Genomic DNA, 23,308 nt, shown 5'->3' on the forward strand with positions numbered 1-23,308 from the left:
GAAGTCATTTCATTCTGGGTGTGGCTGGAATCCCAAGTGCACGAGAGTAGAAGGCACATTGTTTGCTGGGTCCCAGAGCACTTGAACTTCCTGATGGAGAAAAGTCAGGTACCATTCGGAACTCCAATTTCCTCATTTGCAAAGTGGGATTCATCACATCAAATTGCACGGGTTGTGAGGAATTAAGAGGTAATGATGTGAAAGTCCACAGCTCAGTGCCTGATGCTGTATGAATAACTGGCAGAGAATAAATGGAGATCATTGAGACTTAAAACGAGAAGGGACCAAGGAGAAGTGGTCTAAAATCTGAGCCAGGAGATGGCACCGGAAAGGAGTCACGGAAAACCTGAAGGACAACTTAAGTCTCTTCTTAAGGATAAATACAGAGGGTGCCAAAAACATGTATACACATTTTAAGAAAGGAAAACTGTATTGAAAATTGTGATATTCAATATATACCGATAAAAGATGAATACAAGTCATGTTTGACTTCCGCAATTACAAGAGGTGCTCAAAGTGGTTACCATCAGCGTCCAGACACTTCTGATTACGGCGAACTACTGCTGGAGCAACGCTGACCAAAGTGTCCACCTGTGTACATTTTTTTGGCACCCCTGGTGTATAGACTCTAAAGTGCAGCACTTTGGGAGAAGAACTGGAGGAAGGTGAGAAAAGAAGGGGATAGATATTTGAGTTCATTCCGCCCCCTAAGAATGCACCACCCCAGAATTTAGTGCCTTAAAACAATGATCCTGTATTAGTTCATGATTCTTTAGGTTGGCACGTTTGGGCTGGGCTCAGCTAGTCGTGCCTGGACTCATTCATGTAGATACAGTCAGCTGTGGGGGTGATGCGTTGGATGTTCTAAGATGGTTTCACTCATGTCTGGTAGTCAGTGGCTGTCAGCCAGGAACCTTAGTTCTACATGGTGTGGTCTGTCCAGCAGACTAGCTCAGATTTGTTCTCATGGCTGCAGCGTTCTAAGAGGGCACAAAGCAGGAGCTGCAAGGCCGCTTGATTCCTGGACTTAGGACTCAAACAACCTCACTTCTGTCACATTCTATTGGTGAAAGCAAGTCAGAGGGCCCGCCTAGATTCAAGAGGTGCGGAAATACATTCTACCTCTTGGGGTGGAATTTTAAACCAATCAATCTGAAATTCCCCGAGCCAGACTAGTGAGATAATCTAATTAATTGATTAAGACCCCTTGCTTTCCCTTCAGGGAAGTTGTCCTTGCCAGAAGTAATCCGCTCTTTTACCTTCTCAGTCCCACCCTCTTTTCATGCAACTTCATTTTCTGCAACTCCTTAAAGCTCCCTTCTAGTCGGTAGATTGGATGCTACCCCATTCGTGAATTGCTTAATAAAGCCAATTTGATCTTCAAATTTACTTGGTTGAATTTTGTTCTTTAACAATGGAGAAGCTGCAAAGAATTCCTGGCCATTTAAATTCTCCCACATAGAGGCTAACTCTTGCATATTTGGCCTGAGAGGCTGTTTGGTGGGTTGGGAAGAATTCCACACATGCACTCCCTGCTGTGTGAATGGTTTTCTATACCTGCCTGGGAGTGTATACTTCCTGTGTTATCTGTGCCTTCCTCCTCCATTTCTTCCCCGTCCTTTCTCGCCTCCATCCATTCCAATTGGCTTTGTCTCCGTTGCATCATTGAAAGAACTCTTATCAAAGTTACCAATGACCCACATCTTGCAAAGCTGATAGTTCTCTGTTCTGCTCCCACTTGACTTCTCAGGACATAGTTGAAACCTTGGAGTATTAAGGGGAGTTCCCAGGGCACTAAATCCTGTTGCACGTGTCTTTTAACTTCTTGAAGCCCTTTCTTTTCCTTGCATTCCCGACACCTCACTGACCTCATTTTCCTTCCACCTCACTAGCTGTACCTTCTCTGTTTTCTTTGCCAGTCCCTCTTCCTCTCAATGTTGGAGGGCCCCAGGGTCTGTCTTTGTCTCTCTTCTCTTCCTACATTTTCTCCCTATATGATCTCACATAGGCTCATGGTTTAAATTGATCTGATGCCTCTCAAACGTATATCATTCAACCTAAACCTCCCCTCTGAGTTCCCTGGTCGACTCCACTTGGAATTTGAAAAGATCTCTCCAAAACTCAAATGGCCAAACAAAGTAACTGATTTTAGACCCAGCCTCCTCTCACCCCCCCTCTTCCTGACCTTCCTCACCTTTGTAAATGACGGCAACATCTACCCAGTTGCTCAAGGTGAAAACATGTGGGGTCATCCTTGATTTCTCTTTTCCTCACATTCCACACCCAATTTATCAGTAAGCCCTGTTGGCTCTATCTCCAAAATACATCCCCAGTGCAACCTCTTGTCACCATTCACAGTGCTGTGTCCCTAGTCCAAGCCATAGCCTCCTTGCTCTGGGACTGCCGCAATGGCTTCCTAACCACTGTCCATCTTCCATGCAGCAGTACTCTGAAGCGTAAGTTAGATTCTGTATCTGCTTAAAAACTACCAGTGATCTTTACTGACACTGGAAGTACATAAATCTACACTGTTTGCCAAAGCTACGAGGCTTCTTCCATTTATGTCACTGACCTCACCCCCTTCTACTCTCCCCCAATCCCTTGCATGAGTCCCACGGACCTCTCCAAGCGTTTTCCTCTCTAATGGCCTTTGCACTTCCTGTTTCTTCCACTTGGAAGCCCTTCTCCCAGATCTTTAGCACGTGTCAGTACCCGAAAGTACCCTTGTCATGTATTTGTGTTCATACATGTTGCATGTTCCCACATTCCTCCACTCCTGAACAGAAGAGAATACGAGCTCATGTCTATCTTGTTTATAGCTGTGTGCAGTCTGGGGCAGGGCCTGACTCACAGGAGAAGCTCAGTGTACGTACATTTGCTGACCTGACTGTGAGGACTATAGCTAAGATTGTTAGAGCTGGAAGAGAAATAGTCCAACCTTATGGTTTCACAGATGGGGAAACAGAAGCACAGACAGAGTCACTTGTCCAGCGGCACGAACGCAAACTTATGCAAGTCCAGTTGGTCATGCACAATCCTGAGGTTTTTTCCCGTAAACAGTAGTAGCCACTAAAAGTGAGAGTTATTTCCCCCTACAAGCTCCATGCCAGGTTATCATGACAACAAATCTCAGAACAAATTCTGTCACGCATACAAATATCTCATAAACATTTAATAGCAAGTAGCCCCAAAACCAGTTCATACCATCTGTTCTGTAGGCAGTGAAGGCCCAGCTCTCTGTCCTTGTAGATGTTCTACCAGCTTGCCTGAAGGGTCCACACAGGGAAGATATGACATTCTAGAGGCAGGATTCATGTAGACTGGTGGACATATCAGGCAACCAGAATAGCTCGGGACAGGGCCCCCTCAAGGATCCAGCCTGAGACATCATCCCTAAGTGGGATAAACCGTTTTAGCCAATGTACATACCTTGAATACTACTAATTTCACCACAGGAAAGCTCATTTCTAATACCTGTTATGTTAATTAATAAGCCATGAATTTTACTGATGCATTCACTATGGCATTCTGTATGCCAATCAGTAAAACTTCCAGGGTAGATTGAGACTTGGAGCGCTGCAGAGGCTGCTGAGTTGATTGTGTGTGATTGTATAGTTTCTGCTTAACTTCCAGGTTCTTCGACTTCGAATTGGTAACTTGAAATCTGATATAGTGGACTATTACACTATGGAAATTGGTAACAGGGTCCCCCTCCATTTATCGACATACCCCCAGGGATCCCTGCAGTGTGGCCATTCTGATAAAATGCCAGATGACCACCTCACGCTCATGACTACCTCTAGACCAGTGATGCTCCGTCTTGGCTACACGGTAGAAAGTACCTGGGACCTTTAAGACAATGCTGATTGCTAGGTCCCTGTAGGTGGAGATTCTGACTTGACTGGGTTGGGGCTTGGCTGTCAGGACACATTTAAAGCTCACCAGGTGGTTCTAATCTGCAGCGAGGGTCGCACTCACACTTGGATGTCACACTGTCTATGCCATATATTCTAAGTCTCACAAAAAGGTAACAGCAAAACCAGGCTTAGCACCAGACCTGCTGCCCCCCAGCCCAGAGCTCCTGGCAAAAGGATGGAAGAGTTGAAAAGTTCTGAGTGTTTGCAAATGTGGCTGAGGGTCAGCCCTCAGCACTTGGGGGTCAGTGTGGGGGTGGGGAGGGACAATGAAGGAGCCCAGGAGCCCAGGGAAGGCTGTGCCAACCCCAAAGAGCTCCAGGCTCCCTCTTCAGGGTTATCTCAGCCTCATCCCCCAGAGCATCTTACAGGGGGTGTGTGTGTGTGTGTGTGTGTGTGTGTGTGTGTGTATGTGTGTTTGGGTGCAAGCTAGAAGGCTAACCCCCAGGGACAGGGAGACAGACTAACCCTTCAGAGGGCAAGGTGCTGGACTAGCCCTCTGAGGGGGTGAAGACCAGCACCTCAGAAAGTGGGTGTACGACTAGATCTGCAGAGCTGGGTGAGAGAAGCTAGTCCCCCCAAAAAGGGGTAAGGAGTTAGTTTCCTCCTCCTCGAAGGGCAGGAGAGACAACTTTTACCACTGTGATAGGATGTCTTCTACGACCTTAGTTACTTATATAAAGGTAACCTGCAGCAGTCCCTGGCTCCATGTCCCTACCCAACGTGACAGCCTTTGCAGGACCTGCTCCTTTTGTACCAGGAAACAGACTTCCTTGTAACTCCTCTGGCTAGGACATTGCTCCCTCCCCAGTCCCAACCTTACTCGTTTCCTTCTAGGGCAGAGCCCTGGGGGCTGGGCCGGCAGTGTGCCTGTCCCTCTCCAGGCGTCTGTGTGTACAGGAGGCTTGTCCTGCGTCCACAACAGGGGACTTGGACAAGGGTGCCATCCCTGCAGTCACCACCAGGGACCCCACCCAGCACTGCCTTGAGCTCATGACCTCTGGGCCACACATTTAATTACTGAAAGCCGCAAACAGATTGGTTCCCAAAACCCAGCTGAGCTAGGCCTGGGAGGCAAGGAAACCGCATGAGTCAAGCTGGGGCCATGTAGCTATGGGAGACGACTCACAGCCATGTCTGGCACCAAGCAGAGGAAAGCCTGGTGGGAAGAGGCCAGGTCAGGTCAGACCTGGGCTCAGTGTGTGCAAGGAAGGGGGCTGCCAACCTGGCCTGACGATGGGCAGGGAGAAGGGCTTCCCAGACGAGGATGCTGCTGGGGCCGCGCTGGGATCTCACCTGGCCGCTGAGAAGGGGATTTCCAGAGACTGACTGGGGAAAGGGGATTTGTTACAAATGGAAACTCGGTCCATGGGGCCCCTTCACCCCACCCTGGTCTGCTGCACCTTCTCAAATGTGGCACTCCGCCTCTTTCAGGCTGAGCAACTCCACTTCCTTATTTCATTCACGTCTTGCACACTTTAAACACCTTAGCTGTTAGTTTCTGCCCTTCTCCTATAGTTTTACTTCTTGACAACAGTGGAAAGTATGCATTTCTATGTACCCCGGATTAGCACGCTCGCTCTCTCCCTAACGCTCCTCTCTACACACTCTATCAGGCCCCGTTAGTACAGGCATTTCCAGAGTTGCACGCGACGTCCTAGGCGAATCCCTTGCCCCCTCTCCTCGCTAATCCTCCTTTGGGTCCTGGGTCATAGCCCCGCCCTCATCCCGCCCCCTCCCAGAGGCTGGGCCGCTGCCTGGCGCCCATTGGCCACTGGGGCTGGCTGGTCCGGGCCTTGGCTGTGATTGCGGCTCACCAGTGTCAGTCCCCGAGCGAGCGCTGGTGGCGGGGCGGGCAGCCCGGCAGGCAGCCGCAGGTGGGGCTACTCGCAGTCAGGGACCTAGCCCGGGAGCCCGGGAGCCCTGCACCGGGTGTGCACAGGATGCCCCGCGGGGACTCGGAGCAGGTGCGCTACTGCGCGCGCTTTTCCTACCTCTGGCTCAAGTTCTCGCTCGTCATTTACTCCACAGTGTTCTGGGTAAGTGACCAGTAGGGCCCAGGGATGGGGGCAGGGGACACTCCCTCGACCACCCCCACGTCGATCACGGGGTTGGGTCCAGACTTGGCTGCTCCTGGGAGGGCGTGCGGAGTGGGGGGCACGCCTGGCTCCTCGTCCCATTGTCCCTGGGAGCCGGGAAATTCTGGCGGCCGAGCTCAGCTTGAATTTCAGCCGCGGGGTCGGGATTGTTAGCATTGGTTCGCTACCACCGAGGAGCACCACCTCGCTCACCTGCGTGCACTAGCGGTCCGATCCTCCGCCGCCGCAGCGCGTCGGCTGGTTCTGTAGACGGTGGTTCCCGCATCCGCCGTGCCCACTCCGCCTGTCAAGTATCACTGAGTTTGCTTCCCTGTCAACCTGTGGAGCAGACGTGATCTGGCTTTGGGGCCCTGGACTCCCAGTCCGGTCCCCACTATTTACTTGCTGATGCCCCTGAGCAAGATGCCCCCCCGCTGCTCTCGGTTTTCTCTTGGTGGGAAGGAGGATGTACCAGGAGGATGCACGTGCCTTGTTGGGGGGTGGGTGGGAGGATTCTGCCAGACGACATCTAGAGAGGTCTCCGGCTGCTCCTAGGTGCTCAGGAACTATTTCCGTGCGCACGAGGCTTTACCGCCTCTTCTGTCTTGTCACCGGACAGGATGGTAGTAGTTAGACGCGAACCAGCCTTCGAATCCTGCCGCTGCCACTTTCTAGCTGAGTGATCTCGGGGAAGTTACTTCCGTTCTCTCAGGCATCATTTTCCCGTATGCAAATAGAGACAGGAATTATAGTCAGCTTTCAGGATGGTTGTGGAGAGTAAATGAAATAGGCCAAGTACAGTGCTTAGCACAGGGACCAGTGAAGAAGAGCTCACGTGTGAGCCGTGTTTATTACTATGGGCAGGGAAGTTGGGCCTTCTTTATACACTCTCCCAAGAGACTGAATTTCCTTTTTTTTTTAAAATATTTTTTCAGTTACAGTTGACATTCAATATTATTTTATATTAGTTTCAGGTGCACAGCATAGTGGTTAGACATTTGGATAATTTATGCAGTGATTCCCCCGATTAGTGTAGTACCCACCTGACACTATACATAGTTGTTACAACATTATTGACAATGTTCTCTGTGCTATACTTCACAGCCCCGTGAGAGACTGGATTTCTTTATGGAGATTTCGGACTAGGCTAGCCCCCACCTAGAAATGAAGACATCATTCTACAGTCTAACTCCAGCCCTGGCACTGTGGAATAGCCCCCTGCCCCCCGTGTGCCACAGGGCAGACTTGCCCAGGGATAGGAGAAGGAGCAATTGACATCCATCCCCCAAAACACATACCCTCCAGCTCTCCTCCTTGGGTCTGTTCTGCTTGCAGGAACTGCTAAATCTGCCAACAGGCCTGACTTTCCTGTGACCCTTCTGTAGATGTGATCTTGACTAGTGGTCAAGCGATCCAGATTCCAGTTTTGTTCTGTTACTTACCGGGAGGTCTTAGGCAAGTCACTTCCCTGTTTGGGGTCTCAGAACTGTTAAATGACTTGCCCTTCTAGGAAACTAGGTGAGCCCCATTCCCGATCTGGTTCTCTGACTCTAGGTAAGGTGGAAGAGAGATGAGCAGTATGTTTGGGGGCCAGAGGATGGAGCATGGACCCATTGGTGGAAGCTTGAGGGAGACAGAATGTTGTATGTGGGATTGGGTGGGGGTGACTTGGGCTCTCATTCCACATTGGGTTCTCTCCCACTGTTGCATCAGAATCCACTAGAAAGTTTTCAAAACACTACAGATGCCTGGGCATAGGTATTTATTTAAACTCATTGAAGCTCTCCAGGTAATTCTAGTGTGTAGTCAGGGTTGAAAACTGCTGGATCAGATGGCCTCATAGGTTCCTCGATTCTGATTCTGGGATTTTTTTGCCTGCCCCTTGCTTGTCTTGTCTCAGGAGCTCTTCTGTCTGTCAGGCAGAGTTGAAACAGGCAAGGCGAAGTTTGATGGGTGGGGAGGTAGGAAAATAAGGGAAGACCAGGAGTCAGAAGGTGGGGGTTATGTTTCTGGCTTCACCCCTTCTCTCCATATGTAATCACTTCTCTCCATATGTATCCTCTTTACCTCCTTGCACCTCCATTTCCCAATCTGTAAAATGGATAACCAATATTGTTTTCCATTCCTCATTGGACTCTTTTTAGGATTAGTGATGTGGGGAGATAGTGACCTGTGGGCAAGCCAAGCGCCTATAAAAGAAAGTGATACCGTTAAAACTACACTTGAATAGTCAAGACTTTGTTCTGTCATTGTCCCCTGTTTCCCAGAGAGAAAACCACTTTATGGCCCTTGGTTTGCTTCTTCTTTTGGGGACAGAGTGGGACTCAGAACTTGGAATCCTTTCTCTCCAGCCAACTGAGATTGCCTTACCAAATCCTTGACTTTTTATCGCTGGAAGTTTTTCTGCTTAAAAATGTTCCCACCCATGCCAAGAACTCAGCCACCTGGCAGCTCTGCCAGGGCACTTCCAGGTGCCAGAGTTTCACTGCAGGGTGGAGGCCCAGCGTAAGTAATTTTTCCGAGACTAGGTTTGCTGTTAATTGGAAATCATTACAGGAAAGCCCATTATCTCTGGTACCATCACTCAGGAGGAGGAGTGGTGCCAAGGGTTACTTGCTTTATAAGCCCAAAGTGTTAACACTTTCATCTCAGTTTTTAGGTCTGGAAGGGGCCATTAGTTTTACCACAGCCATGCACCTGCTGTAAGACTTTTTGCTTTAAAACTTAGTATGAAATAATGACATTGTACAAAATTTAAAAGTACAAAAGAGTAGTCATCAGTGATGAGCTTCCCTCCTACCCCTCCGCTGGCCTGTCCTGTCCACATCTATTACCAGTTTCTTGTGATTCTTCTCTGAGCTAATATCCTGGCCATAGGAGGCCCTGGGCACACACATGTGCATGTATTACATACGCTTTTTTCCCCTACACAAGGTAGCACACTATACACAGTTCTGCCCTCACATTTTCACTTAAAGATAAATCCGTGTAAGTTTTGGAGCTCTGCTGGCAGATGCCTCATTCTGTTTGATAGCTGCATAGAATTCACTCTAGGCTATGCCAACATTTATTTAATCAGTCCCCAGCTGGGGAACGCAGGTTATTTTCAATTTCTAGTTACTATAAACAGTGCTGCAGTGAGTATCTTTGAATGAGTTGCTTTGCACATATGTGTGTATGTCTACAGGGTAATTTTTAGAAGTAGAATTGCTGGGTTAAAGGGTATGTAAATGTATAATATACATACAGACGTGCACCGATCATAATTGTAGACAGCTTGATGAATTTTTACAAAGTGAACACACGTGTATAATGAGCCCCCAGGATCAACCAACAGAATGGACAGCAGAAGTTAGAGGCCCCTTGTGCCTGTTTCCAGTCCCTACCGCTTCCCTCCAGTGGTAATAACTATCGAAGTGTCTAACAGCCTAGGACCTGGTTTCATATGTGCGTTTACAATGTTCATAGATGGTTTTTTAAATTTGTATTTATTGGGGAACAGTGTGTTTCTCCAGGGCCCATCAGCTCCAAGTCGTTGTCCTTCAATCTAGTTGTGGAGGGAGCAGCTAAACTCCAAGTCCAGTCGCCGTTTAGTTGCAGGGGCGCAGCCCATCAACCCATGTGGCAATTGAACCGGCAACTTCATTGTCAAGAGCTTGAACTCTAACCAACTGAGCCATCGGCTGCCCCTCCCGAAGCTCAGTGGCAGCTCGTTTTCATCAAACTAGTTGTGGAGGGTGCAGCTGACTGGCCCATGTGGGAACAGAACCGGCAACCCTGTTGTTCAGGCTTGCGCTCTAACTAATTGAGCCATCAGCCGCCCCTTGATAGATGTTTTGAAATTGCCCTACATGGAGGTTTTATCAATTGTACCATTATTATATTTGTTTAAACTGACTCTTTAAACTTAAGTTTGTTTTTAGAAGGAGAGCTTATGTCATGACTGCCAATGAGGAACCAATATGCCCTCATTAAAAATACCAGGTAACAGTTACAATAGATATAGTTCAGGGAAAACAAAATGTTATTAAATCGTAGCTAGATATTGTGGGTGCTGTAGGCTGTGAACCCGTGGCTGCCTTCTTTGTTCAAAAAGCAGATTGGCAAGTATTTGAGAGGCTTAAAGACAAACTGGCACCCAAACTGGTTTGCTCCTTGATGTAATTGGGAGGATTGGAAGGGAATTGAGCAATGAAAACTTTTCTCCGTCTATGAGTCAATATGAGTATGAGCGTGAACAACTTACAGTGAGCTCCTGTTGCCCTCTGTTTTCAGAGGGGAGCCTCAAGGCCCAGAGAGGATGTGTTTCAGGCCACTCAGCAGGGTTGGCATGAACCCCCAGGTATCCTGTCCCCAGGTCATTGCTTCTTTCCCGCAGTAGGTTACTGAGGATGTCTCCATGAGCAGTGAGCTCACCCACAGGCCCTGGGAGCCTCCTCTTCCCACCACGCCGGATGAATCATTCTGACACATGTGCCCTCAGCCCACTGGGGACATACCTCTAATTTTAGCACTGACCACAGGGTATTCTAGAGATCCGTTTACACAACTGTTTTTCCTTGTTGGACTGTGGGTTCCTGGAGGTCAGGAGTGTCGCTCATTCATATCTTCTTCCAAATGCTGGTCGTGGGGCCTGGCACACAGTAGGTACTCAGGGGAGGCTTGCTCTCTTGGGATGCTCGAGTCCCAAACTACATATTGTAAGCAAGGATCTGAGATGGCGGTGTCTGGATTAGAGGCTGAGCTGGGTGTGTGGTTTGATTTTGCCAGCAGTGGTTAGATTTTGCTGAGGCCTTCAATTTGCAAAGTGGACTGGGCTCCTCATGGAGACACTGGCTCTTTAGAAAGCACCAAGCCTGTTGCCTTGACAAGCGAGGTGTTGACTAATCATTATTATTAGCATTATTAGTAGTAGTACGTATATATGGGGAATATTAGTAGTAATATTAGGGATAAAAGAACTTAGGGGGTAAGTGGGAAGGGAGTGGATGTGGGTAAATAGTGGAGGTAATAAGTGTCAAAGGCAACATTAATTCTTCTTTGCCTTCTCCAAGGATGGACCCTGTTATCATAGCTTGGCCTGTGACTCTTTATATTATGGTTAAGAGTGTGGACTCTGGACCAGGCTGCCTGGGTTCAAATCCCAACTCAGGCGCAGTCTGAGTGATTTAACCACTAACTTCCATGTGCCTCACTTGCCCACCCGCCTGTAAAATGAGTGATATTAGAACCTTCCTGAGAGTTGCTGAGACCATTAAATGCTTAGCAATGCTTGGTACACGATAAACACCGCATCAGCTAAGTACCGGTTAGCCAGTCTTCTCCTACCTTCCTCTCTATTCTAGGTGCCCAAGATCCATAGCTGAGAATGCAAAGGGTCCTTATGGACCCCTCTAGTGTGACCTTTTTCATTTTACTGAGGAGAAAACAGGCCTGGAGAGAGGAAGCGCATCTCTTGAGACCCCACAGCAAGTTAGTGACAGACCAAGATCAGGACCCAGGTTGCCTGACTCCAGTTTCTTCACTGGGTCACTATGACCTTTACCAGCCACCCCCCTTCTCCTGAAAGAAGTGGACCCTCTCTGGTATCAAGGCTCAGGATGTGGGTGGAAGACGGCATTTCTGGAAGAAGCCAGGTCTGTGGCCTCCCAGTGAAGCACTAGAACTAGAGAAAGCCAGATGAAAAAGAAAATAGATTTAGTTTCCAGTAGGAATGTCTAACTTCTGAAAAGAGCTTTATTGTTTTGGTGAAAATAATATGTGTGCATAGTTTTAAAAATTTCAAGCCATTCAGGTAAGTGCAGCAAAGGCAGTAATAGTCACGTTCGATTCTACCCCTGGGGAAGAACCGCTGTTACATGTCGGCAAACCCCCATCAGGATATCTCCTTGTGTGAACATGTATATATTTTATTTCCTTAATTTTCTAAAAACTGTGCTCGACTCTTCAGGCAGGTCCATTTTCCTCTTGTTGTAGGTAAGCATTTCAAAGAGAAAACAGTGACGCTCAAGCAGAAAGTGAGGCAGCCTTCATACTGGAGTCATCGCCACTGTCCCCGTGACTAATAGGCTGTCAGAGAAGGTCTGGCAGCCAAAGGCCTGGGCTCCGGCCTTGGGCAGAGAAGTCCTTCCCTCCCCAGCCCAGCCATGGGGTCTCTAGAGTCCAGAGAATCAGGAAGGCAGCCCTGGAAGGGGATTGGAGAATCTTCCAATGCACACATTTTCCAGATGAGCAAACTGAAGCCCCAAGAAAGTTTCTTTGTTCTGAGTCTAGGCTTCCGTGCCTGATCCTTCTCTACCTATAAGGCACGGATTGTTTTAAGTTGTAGGACTGGATTGGGACCTCACTGCCTTTCGTTGTTTGTTGCTGAGAAGCAGGAGTAGTGACCTGCCTCCTTCCTCCCCCTGCCCAGTGCCACTTCTCTCCGGGTGACTCACAATGCCAATCTGGGGTGGGGCTCAGTAAACAGATAAGGGACTGATAATGAAATTTCTGTACCAGCTGGCTCCACACACAGGGAAAGATGTCTTCTGGGTAAGCCCAGAACACGGGATTGAAAAGAGAAGCCTTTTCCAGAAAGAACCTTTGGATCTGAGTGGGTTTAAATCAATATGTTAGTGAAAGACAAGGGAGTCCAGTCTTGACCTGCCATTATTTCCAAGGTGGGGACTGTTCGTTTGCTTATTCAGTCAACAAGTAGTTATTTGATGCCTACTGTACATGCCAGGCATTGTGATAGTTACTGGGAAGCAACAATGAACAAGAAAGGCTTAGTCCAGGCCTTGGAAGATAGACAGACCAGTAAATAAACATAGCGTGTGATACCGTGTTTCCCCGAAAATAAGACCTAGCTGGACCATCAGCTCTAATGTGTCTTTTGGAGCAAAAATTAATATAAGATATATAATATAATATGGTATTATATTATATTATATTATATTATATTATATTATATTATATTATATTATATTATATTATACCAGGTCTTATAGTAAAATAAGACCAGGTCTTATATTAATTTTTGCTCCAAAAGACGCATTAGAGTTGATGGTCTGGTTAGGTCTTATTTTCAGAGAAACACCGTAGGTACTAAACAGAAAATTAGGGAACAAGTGGGGCGAGATGGGAGTTCCTACATTAGATGTGTGGTCCTGGAAGGCCTTTAGGAGGAGCTGACATTTCAGCTGAAGCTCATAGAGTAAGAAAGAGCCAGCCATAAAAAGGCATCTCAGACAGATGGAATAGGAGGGTGAGGAGCCGGTTTGATTGGCTGCGTGACTATGGACAAGTTACGGATAGCTCCCTGTGCCTCAGTTTCCTTGTCTGTGGGAGGGGGAACCGTTGTACCTCCCACAGGGGCCAGGCTTGCATGGGGTGTTGCCTCCAGGGCTGTTAGTATAAGAGCCTTGTGCTTGATACACATTAGCACAGATGCCAGGAGGACTGGCATCACTGGGCAGGAGCCCAAGCTCACTGGGTGTGGTGAGGGGCGGGCGGGGCACGGGAGGAGCCACCATCTTGTGCTTGCCCCACTGTACTTTGCTTCATCTCTTTGGATCCTCAGAACAGCCCTGTGGGCTGGGTAGACAGGGGCACATGTTATAGCTGAGGAGACTGAGGCCTTGAGAGGGAATGTGACTGGCATAACCAACCATTTGCATCCAATCCACGAGACAAGAGCTGTTTCACTGTGGAAACTGTACCTGCTGTGTTTTGTTTAATTTTTCCAAAGGAGACTTTCCCACCAATGGAGATGTTTGCATCTTGGCCTACGTGGAAGTAAATATTTGCCCAGAAGGTAGAGGGAAAACAACCTTGGCCTGGTCAGGGCTCAGAGCCCTCCAGCTTCCTGCAGGAGAGCTCCTCCCAGGATGCAGCATGTGGCCTTGGACCAGTCACACAGCCTCCCCAAGCTGTTTCCCGTCGTCTGGTAGGGGATGGGCGGTGCTGGGTGCAGTGTGGGGGGGCTGCGGGGGTGCTTGGGGCCAGGCGGTCAGTTTCTGAGCACCCATTGCGTGCCAGGCAGTGCACCCAGAGATGGGAGCAGCGTGCTTGGCGGTGGGGTGAGGCCAACCCCCAGCCCATCCTATCACAGGTTGGGGTGAAGTCTCCTGGCTGGAGTAGAATGGGGTGCCAACTTCCAAAGCTGGCACCGAATTCTGAGACTAGGTTACTTTTTCGTGGGCCTTGACTGTGGCCTGAGGCCCCCCCACTGAGAGAATTAGACAAGTATACATGTCCAGGCCCCATGCTCAGAGCTGATTCCGTGTGTCTGGGGTGGGGCCCCAGCACCTATAATTTTTAAACTTCCCCCTGTGATTCTAATGTGCAGCTGGAGTGGAAACTGCAGCTCATGACGTGTCTGTGAGGGAATTCTGACAGGGCTGGCCCGGTTTCCAAGATGACTTCCTTTGCATTTGAATCCTGAGTGATGTGCTGAATCTTTTCCCAACCCTGCCAACAATCTGGACAGCCTCTGTGGGCTGGGGAAGTTAGTGTGTATGTTCGAGAGAGGCACACTGCCAAGGGAGTGGGCCCAGAAAGGGAAAGAGCATGCTAGCCGGGGGAGGAGGAGAGGTGTGGGGGTGGGGCGGACGCTGGTGGGCCCGTCTGCAGAGGTGTGTGGAGACCCCCCCAGCCTGGGGCTATGGGAGGCTGTGTGGGAGGCTGGGCTTCTGTCTCTGAGGGTGGGCGTCCACGATTCTAGAAGTTTGTTTTCCTTTTGATTATCTTTACAACGGATTTTACCTGCCCTAAAGGCAACACTTCTCTGTAGTTAACTTTATAACTTGAAGAAGTCTCTATAGACTTGAGTTTCTTGAGTCCGGGAATCATATACTTGGGGAATGAGCTGTGACAATTCCTTCCCCTCCCCCCTTCATTATGTCTCCAGTTTGAGAACTGCTGAGGTGTAGACATCAGATTGGGAAGCTGGTTGTGAACTCTCGAGTCTCAGTTCTGGCCCCCGTAGGAGAGGTGCAATAGGTGGTAGGGAAACAGACCCCACATAGGTGTGATTAGTTTACTTGGGGTTGTGGTGATGAGCTAACGGCCAGGTAGTGGAAGGTAGTGGAAGGACGGGGACTTGACTTCTGACTCTGACCAGTGAGAACTCTGTAGTGAGTTGAATGGTGTTCCTCCCTCAACTCACCCCCAAACATGATATGTTCATGTCCCAGCACCTGTGAATGTGACCTTATTTGGAAAAAGGGTCTTTTGCAGATGTACTTAGGTTCAGAATCTTGAAATGAAACCATGTTGGATCACCTAAGAGTACCTTCAACCTGTCCTTCTAAGAGAAAGACCAGGGAAGCTTTGAGACAGACAGAAAAAGACAAACAGAGGTGAGGGCTATGTGAACACATTGACTCACAAGGCAAGGAATGCTAGAGCCACCAGAAGCTGGAAGAGTCAAGGGAGGATCTTCCCCTAGAGCCGCTGGAGGGAGCATGGCCCTGTGACATCTTGATTTCTGACTTCTGGCCTCCAGAATTGTGAGAGAATACATTTCTGTTGTTTTAAGGCACGTCGTTTCTAGTAGTTTGTTATGGCAGCCCCAGGAAACTAATGCAAGCCCTTTGCTTCATCAGGTTGCCTCCCTAGGGAGGGGCCCAATTGAGCAGGGCCCTGAAAGTACCTTTCCTACCGTGGGTTGTGCTGAAGACTGAGGAAGAGATGGAGGTGGGACTCGGGGAGGAGCAAGGCTGGCAGGGGGTGAGGCCTCTAGTCCCACCCCTCCCATGACCCACCCCTCCAGTGGCCCCACCCACTCCTAGCTCCGTGTCTATCCATACAAGTCAAAGGCTGTTTCTTCTGGACTTCTCCTCTGGAAGGGAAGCTTGATGAAAAGGGGTTAAAACAGGGGAAGGACTTCCTGCTTCTGCGAGTAGTTAAATTGAAACTGCTTGCCACGTGGGGCTGTAAAGCATCTGAAATTCATTTACAACCTTTATCAGAACAGGAGTGTCACCTTTCATTTGGGGCAGTTAAGATGTGACTTGTAATTCCAGTTGGGCCGCACTTCAAACTTTGCAGGGACCTGGAGGTCATCTGGTCCAGCCAGCCCTGTCCTTTCCGAGGGGAGGACGCTGAGACCAGATAGCACAGCAAGTGCCACTGGTTCTAAAAGTCTGCGGCCAGTGGGACAAACTCCATCATTCAGAGGGGACAACGGACACTGCTCAGTGATTTCACCCCAGTATCATTCTCTCCAGATGGGATGTGAGTGTCTCCACTGTAAATGGACCTGTTGCTGTGCCTGGGGACAGAGGCCTGATGTGTGACTTATCACAGACTGACCTCTGCAGCGCCTGAAAGAACTCAGGCAGCAGGAACCCTGTGCCACTGGCTTGGTTCTATTCAGCCTCTGACCCATGACTGCTGTTTGCCTGGCTCTATGCTGGGCCGAGGATACAAATATGCCAACCCTGCCCTTATCCCTTGAGAAGCTGGCACTCACTGAGTTCTGGCAGCGTGGTCAGGACAGCTGCAGACATTCTGTGATCGGGGTGGGGCTCGCCGGTGGGTCCCAGGAGGCTCTTGCAGAGACACTGAGTCAGCACTGGACAGTTGGGCTGTAGGCACCCATAGAGCAGCAGCCACTCGACCCTTCCCATGCTCAAGCCGAGTAAGACTCATGATCAGAGCAGAAATGAGAGGAGGACGAGTAGTTCAGGGACCACAGTCCCTGAGACAGAAGTGGGGCCCGTTTGTTTCTGTCTTCCTTCTCCACTGCGGCCTCCTCTGCTGGGGCCTCACTTAGCATTAAACGCTTCCCTTTGCAGTGAGAAAGCCCTCCTGTCTGCCCTCTGGTACTTTCTGCTTCCTCCTCCTTTGTCATTTTAAAGCTAACAGTTAACCCGCACTCCTTATGTGCTGGCTGCTGGGCTGAGTTGTTTTCTAGACATTCTCTCATTAATTCTCCAGCAACCCTGAGAGGCAGCACTTTTTTTTTTTTAATTTTTTTTGGGGAGGAATATTGGGGAACAGTGTGTTTCTCCAGGGCCCATCAGCTCCAAGTCAAGTCATTGTCCTTCAATCTAGTTGTGGAGGGTGCAGCTCAGCCCCAAGTCCAGTTGCCATTTTCAATCTTAGTTGCAGGGGGCGCAGCCCACCATCCCATGCGGGAATTGAACCGGCAACCTCGTTGTTGAGAGCTCCCGCTCTAACCAGCTAAGCCATCTGGCTGCCCCAAGGCAGCACTTTTATGGGCCCATTCTATGCTGAAGTAAAGAGTGGCACAGAGAGGCTAGGGAACTTGAAAGTAGATGCAAAGCATCACTCTTTCTCTTCTGCCAGACTTCTGGGTAACTTCCTATCCCAGGGGTTTATCCTTGGTAGGATGTCTTTAAGAGAGGTCGGCCATTTGGGGGTGGGTTATTTGCTCACTTAGTCACTCATCTAACATTTCCTACGCACATGGGGGTCCTTTGATTCTTCCCAAGGGTCTGCTAGAGGAGTAAGTGCCCTGGAGTGGGGACCAGCTTCCAGGGCAGGGGCCCTGGGCTCCCCCAGTGAGGTGGGCTGACTGCTACCCTCGTGGGAAAGGAGGGAACAGACCTCAAATGGCACAAGTCACCTGGGCCAGGGCCTCGTCAGGCTCTCCTGAACTGTAGGAAGGCAGAAATGGAGTCAGCGTGACTGTCCTTCAGAAACGGGCTTTTAGTTTTTCCTTTAGGAGAGGATATGCCAGGGCGTGAGAACTCTTGTTCCTGATGAGGGAGGGCAGCTTGCAGTAGAGAGAGCATTGGCCTGGGAGCCTGGAGACCTGGCTCACAGCTGCTGACCCATGGCTGATATGCTCTGTGACCTGTGGGAGTGACAGCCTGTCTCTCAGCCTCAGATTCCCATCTGCAGAATAAGGGGGTTGGGCCAGAACAGCATCCATCTGCTTTGTGTTGACGGTCCACACGATGATTTTAGCTGTAATGTATATTAACGAAAATAATCAGTGCCTGAAGTCTATGATTTCATAGATAGATGTTGATTAGGTTAGGTCATGACCATATGTATTTTAGTAAGAAAAGTCAGTCGATTTAAAGAAAGAGTGGCGCCTCCTGGTCAGGTATAGCCTTTAACACGTTCTTTGTATCTACAGACAGTAAAGAAAGAATGGGGATTCTTGTGTGTTATAGCACCTTTCAGTTTACAAAGGAGTTTCCCAATCTTTTGGGGCCCCCTGAATGACCATGAATGACCACTGGGCTGCTGTTGTCATTCCTGTTTAACAGTAGAGGCAACGGATGCTCAGAGAGGGAAGCGTCCGGTCCAAAGTCACACAGCTCCCAAGTGGCAGAGTGCTTCACCCAGCCTGTGGTCTTTATCGGTCACCCCAGTGCAGCCTCAGGGAGGGGTGGGTCACAGCACCTCCTCTCACAGCTGGTGATGTCGGTGTGTTGTGCACATCTCCTGTCCTGAGTGTCTTAAAGCAGAGGAGGGGTTTGAAGGTGGCAAGTGAACCTTTCTCTCCTTTCCTCCAAGCCTCTCCCCCAAGCACAGGGAGGAATTCATCCTAAAGCCCTCAGGCCCTGTTTTCTAGGCTCTCTTGGATGTATAATAGAAAGGTTTCTGTCACAGCCTATATTTAGCCCCAGTCAGCAGTGAAACATCTGGTTAGGGCATTAATTCCCGGCCAGAGGAGGCTGCCTGCCCCAGGCCTCTGGTGAGCCGGCTCTGGCGGTGGCCACAGACTTCCCAGGCCAAAGGGAGACTCAGACCTGGAAATGGACCTCCTCTTGGAAGAGATGGAACTTGTATCTTGCTTGCTTTCTCAATTTTTTTATTGTAAAAAAAATTTTAAACATAGAAAAGGTGAAAGAATAATAGAGTGAACTCCCATATGCCCAGCAACTAGAATCAATAATTTTAACATTTGGGCATGTCAGTGTAAGTTGCAGACATCATGACAATTCACCTCAAATATCCCAGGGTGCATCTCCAAAAAAAAACACCACCAAAAAAAAAGAACATTCTTGGATATGACCACACCACCATTATCATGCCTAAGAAAATACCAAATCCATATTAAAACTTCTTCAGTTGTCCCTAAGATTCTTCTCATAGTGCATTAAAAAAAGAAAAATCAGGATCCAGCATCACAGCTCATGCATTGCATTGGATCTCATTTTAACAATAACATGAGGGGTTACCTCTGAGGCTCTGAATGTTCTGGAGTCCTAGGGAAGATGGCCATGTGTTTCTTGCTTGATCTACCAAGATCTCCTGGGGGACCCTTGCCCTCTTCTTGCCAGGGAAATTCAGAAAGTGGGAGGGAAAGGCCTTGCTGGGCCTGGAAAGCGGTGTTGACCTGCGGGGTTCCCTGCTCAAGCCCTCTTCCCATTGGAAGGAGAGCTACTTCGTGGCTGGGTGCCAGACCCGGAACTCTCTGAGTGCCCACCCTTAATCACCAGCTGCACATGCTGGGCCCTGTGCCAGGCACTGGGGGGAGGTGCTCTAAAGAGCTAGGAGACCCAGGGCCGGCTGCCCGCAGCCTGCCTGGGCACACCCAACATGCCCTGATCATAGATACTGTGTTTGCAAACAACCAGTGTGCAGGAGGCTTTGGGGAAGTCACTGTTTCCAGCCATATGTGGGGCAGAGCTTCTTTGTCCCTTGGTTCCCACGTTTGGGGGCAGGGGGAGGGGACGGGAGAGACCCCTTCTTTCATGCAAGATGGAGAGCACGAAAACAGTAGTTTCTAGTCAAGCTGCATTAGTGGAAATGAACTATTTTGTTTGTTTGTTTCAAACTCATAGAAAAGTTGAAAGAATTCAAAGAACCCCTGCAGGCCTTTGACTTACCAATTGTCAACATCTTGTCTTAATCTCTCTCTCTCTCTTTTCTCCCCACCCCCCCTCAATAAATACATTTCTTTTTGGCCAACCCAGCTGAAAGGAAGCTGCAGCCATTGTGAGCTTACCTGTAAATACCCCAGCATTCAGCTTTCCAAAAAGGGCATTCTCCCACATACTGCCATTGTCCTGAAAAAATCACCACCGTTAAATAAAGCGTCATCTATGCAGTCCATATCCAAATTTCCCCAGTTGTTTTCCAAATGTTGTTTGTGGAATATTTTACCCAATCCAGGATGCTCTCAAGGTTCACACATTGTTCTGGCCATGACGTGTCTCCTTAATCTCTCTCAGTATATGCGTAGACTATCCTCACTGCTTTTGATTGGCTTGAAGCCTCCAGGCCCGTTAATCAGCCAAACATCAGCGTTCTGAATTTGCTTCTGGGTCTCCTTGCAATTACATTCAGGTCACACATTTTCTGCACAGGGGAGTGCTGCACAGGGGACGCTGCGGGAGGTACAAGGTACCACGTTAGGAGACACATGATGTCCGGCCACCCCACTGCCAGCCAAGTCAAGCTCGACCGCCAGCCTTCTCCATTATAAATGTGCATTTCCCCATGATAACAAATGTGTACGCTGTGGGGTAACACTGGGGCTGTGGGAAGACTCTGGTGAAAGAACGTTGGAAAGCAAATCTGAATGTGTGGCTCCTCTGCTTACGTTATTTCAGTGATTTCCCTATTCCAGCTTCAAAATATATTGAGTCTGCCCACATCTCCCTACCTTCCCATGCCCGTCCTGGCCCAGGCCATTGTCACCTCGCATCTGGGCCACTGCAGTAGATTCCTGACTGCTCTCCCTCTGGCCTCCATGCCTTAGTCTGTTCCTTCTCAGCATAGCAGTCCGAGTAACTCGTTTAAAAATCAAAGTGAGATTAGATCACTGCTCTGTAAACTTGTGCCTCCTACCCACTCAGAGCAAAAGTCAGATTCCTTGTAAAGGCTTAAAAGACTCCAGTACATCTGCCCTGCCCTGCCCCTGCCCTCTCACCTCACTCACTCCTCCATCGTGCTGAAGCTTTCCTTGAACTCATGGGCATGTTGCAAGGTCATGTGACTGCTTGGACATTTGTCCACATGTCCACACAGATGGTAGAGAGCCCTCCCCTGCCTCACGTCTGTGATTAAAAATGACTGCTTCATCCCCCAGCCTCCCTGGCTTCCTTTCCTGTTTTGTTTTGTTTTTCTCCGTAACACTTATACCCGTGACTTACGGTATGTTTTTCTTGTTTGTCTCTGCCTAACTAGAATGTGAACTCCACCAAAGCTGGAACTCTTGTGTTTGGTTTGAGGCTCTGGCTATGTTCCCCACCCCCTTTCTCAGAGTGTGCTTCAGGGATCCTTTGCTGGGGGCATCCATGAGGTCAAAACCATTTTCATAATAGTACTAAGATGTTACCTGCCTTTCCCACTCTCGTTCTCTCAGGGGTGTACAGTGGAGGATTTTAGGGGCACATGATGCTCCTGTGGCAGCAGACTGAGAAGCAGCTATGGGAATCCAGCAGTCCTCTCATCAGCCAGACATTAGCTTTTGCAAAAATAGAAAGCCCATGCCACTCTTCTCACTCAAGTTGTTGTTTTTCTTTGTTTTTGGAATTTTTCAAGTAAAAAAATATGCTATTTATGTTAATGTGTAAATTTATTGTTATTTCTAAATGAGTTAAATATTTAAAATGTCTGTTTTAATTTCTTGTATAGTAAATAATGGATAGCAATAATCCATAACAACAAAAGTTCTATTGTCCTCAAAATTTTTTAAGAGTGAAAAGGAGTCCTGAGACTAAAAACTTTGAGCACAACTGCCTTAAATAACCTCTCAGCAAAGGGATGTTAAATGAATGCATGAAGTTTTTGGTTTAACCTGAGAGACCTGGCGTTGGTGGTCTGGTTTCTGTAAGCTTCCCTGGCCGTCTCCCCTCCCCCATTCACCATCCTTGGCTCCAGGTATGTTGACCTGCTATCACTGAGCCTCCTTCATGGGCACCTGAAACTCTTGTCCACTTTAGAAATTTTTGCTTGTCCATTACATGCATTAAATGGACTCAGTTCAAACATCACCTCCTCCAGGAAGCCTCCTTGGTCTTACTGGCCTTGCCCATGATTTAGCATCTCCTCTTCTCTGGCCCCTGTGTACACGCAGTTACCTCCACCCCAGTGTTCTCCCATCTCTGCTCCATCCGTTGGTGTGCAGGTATGTCTCACCAGACGGAGTTCCTTGAGGGGAGGAACTAGGTCTTATCTTTTTATTCCCAGTGCCTGGTACATAATAGACACTTAATAAGTGTATGTGGGATCAGTGAGTGCGCCCCTGGAATTCAGAATAGGGACTCCCCTTTCCCTGAATTATCCTTGGACCAAAGTGCCTCTAAAGGGGAAATGGTTTGTGGCATCTGATCTAAGTCAGTGTGACATGAGTACTACATCTTTACTGGGGAAAAAGAATTAACATTTATTGGGCACCTGCGGGGTTGCCAGGAACTTTTTCATGGCGTCTCGCTTCGGGGGCACTGTGGTTCATTAGGCTACTGTGAACTGGCATGGGCCCTAACCGCTTTCCATGTGGCTTCTGTTGGGAGAGTGTCTGGGAGCTGAGCCACCAAACTTCCTGTGAACTTCTGGGATTAATGCATTTGGCATGTGCAGACTGAAGTTGTTGAGGTCAAAGATGGTTTGTGTGTTGCTGGGTCCTGCCACCATGCCCTGCAGGCAGTAAGTAATAAATACCTGGAATTATTTGTTCAATGGGTGTAGTTAGTGCTATAAATATCAGTATCAGCGAGGGCTTCCCATTGTTGATTTCATGCGTGATCAGACATGGAGCGAGATCCTTATAGCTGAGGTGATCCAGGAAGGCTTCCTGGGGGAGGACAGCTTTGAGCTAAGCTTTGGAGGATGGTTATTAGTCCCTTTTGGCTTTAGTATTTAAAAAAAAAAAACTGTTGGTTTCCTTTCCACGGCTGCTATGGGAGGCAGTGCTGGAGGTGTGTGCTGGGAAGGACATCTCTTCTCCTGTGGGGTCTTTCTCATGTAGAAGTGCGATATCCCTAGACCAGGTGGGAGAGCAGGGTGGACCCATGGAGAATGGAGGAGAGGAGGAGACATTGGAACACCCACAGTCTGCTGATGGCTGGGGTTCTAGGAAGGGCTGTCTAGAGGGGCATGATTTTCTGTGAAGCAGTGAAGGGACTCTAGGCATTGTCACGGCCACCTGCCTCCCTTTTGGAGTAGGGAAACTGAGGTCCAGAGAGGGGAAGGGACTTGCCCAAGGTCACATGGGACCTAGTGACAGAGCTGGGATTAAAATCCAGGGCTCCCACGCCCCTATTCAGTGCTCCTTCCAATATATGATGCAGCCTACTTTTTCCCTTTTCCCTTTGACCTCTGTGGAGTCGTGAGCCCTCGGAGTGGGCCAGTTTATATTCTTTAAGGCCCTGCACATGCCAGCCACTGTCACTTGTAATC

The 23,308-nt window shown here is 48.8% G+C and overlaps 1 protein-coding gene across 2 annotated transcripts in view; it reads left to right on the plus strand.

Moving 5' to 3' along the window:
- The window catches only part of TSPAN15 (tetraspanin 15), an 84,168-nt gene that overhangs the window by 25,927 nt on the left and 34,933 nt on the right, over window positions 1-23,308 (plus strand). Inside the window, exon 1 of one of the 2 annotated variants that reach the window (XM_019731722.2) lies at window positions 5,727-5,953. The exons of the other annotated variant lie outside the window; for it this stretch is intronic. Within the exon in view, the coding sequence (XP_019587281.2) occupies window positions 5,858-5,953 (96 nt within the window). The 5' untranslated portion in view covers window positions 5,727-5,857. Of the gene's footprint in view, window positions 1-5,726; window positions 5,954-23,308 lie in introns of those variants that run through there. 2 annotated transcript variants of the gene reach the window in all.

Source organism: Rhinolophus sinicus, linkage group LG07 (genome assembly GCF_036562045.2).
Source record: "Rhinolophus sinicus isolate RSC01 linkage group LG07, ASM3656204v1, whole genome shotgun sequence".
Classification (NCBI taxonomy): Eukaryota; Metazoa; Chordata; class Mammalia; order Chiroptera; family Rhinolophidae; genus Rhinolophus; species Rhinolophus sinicus.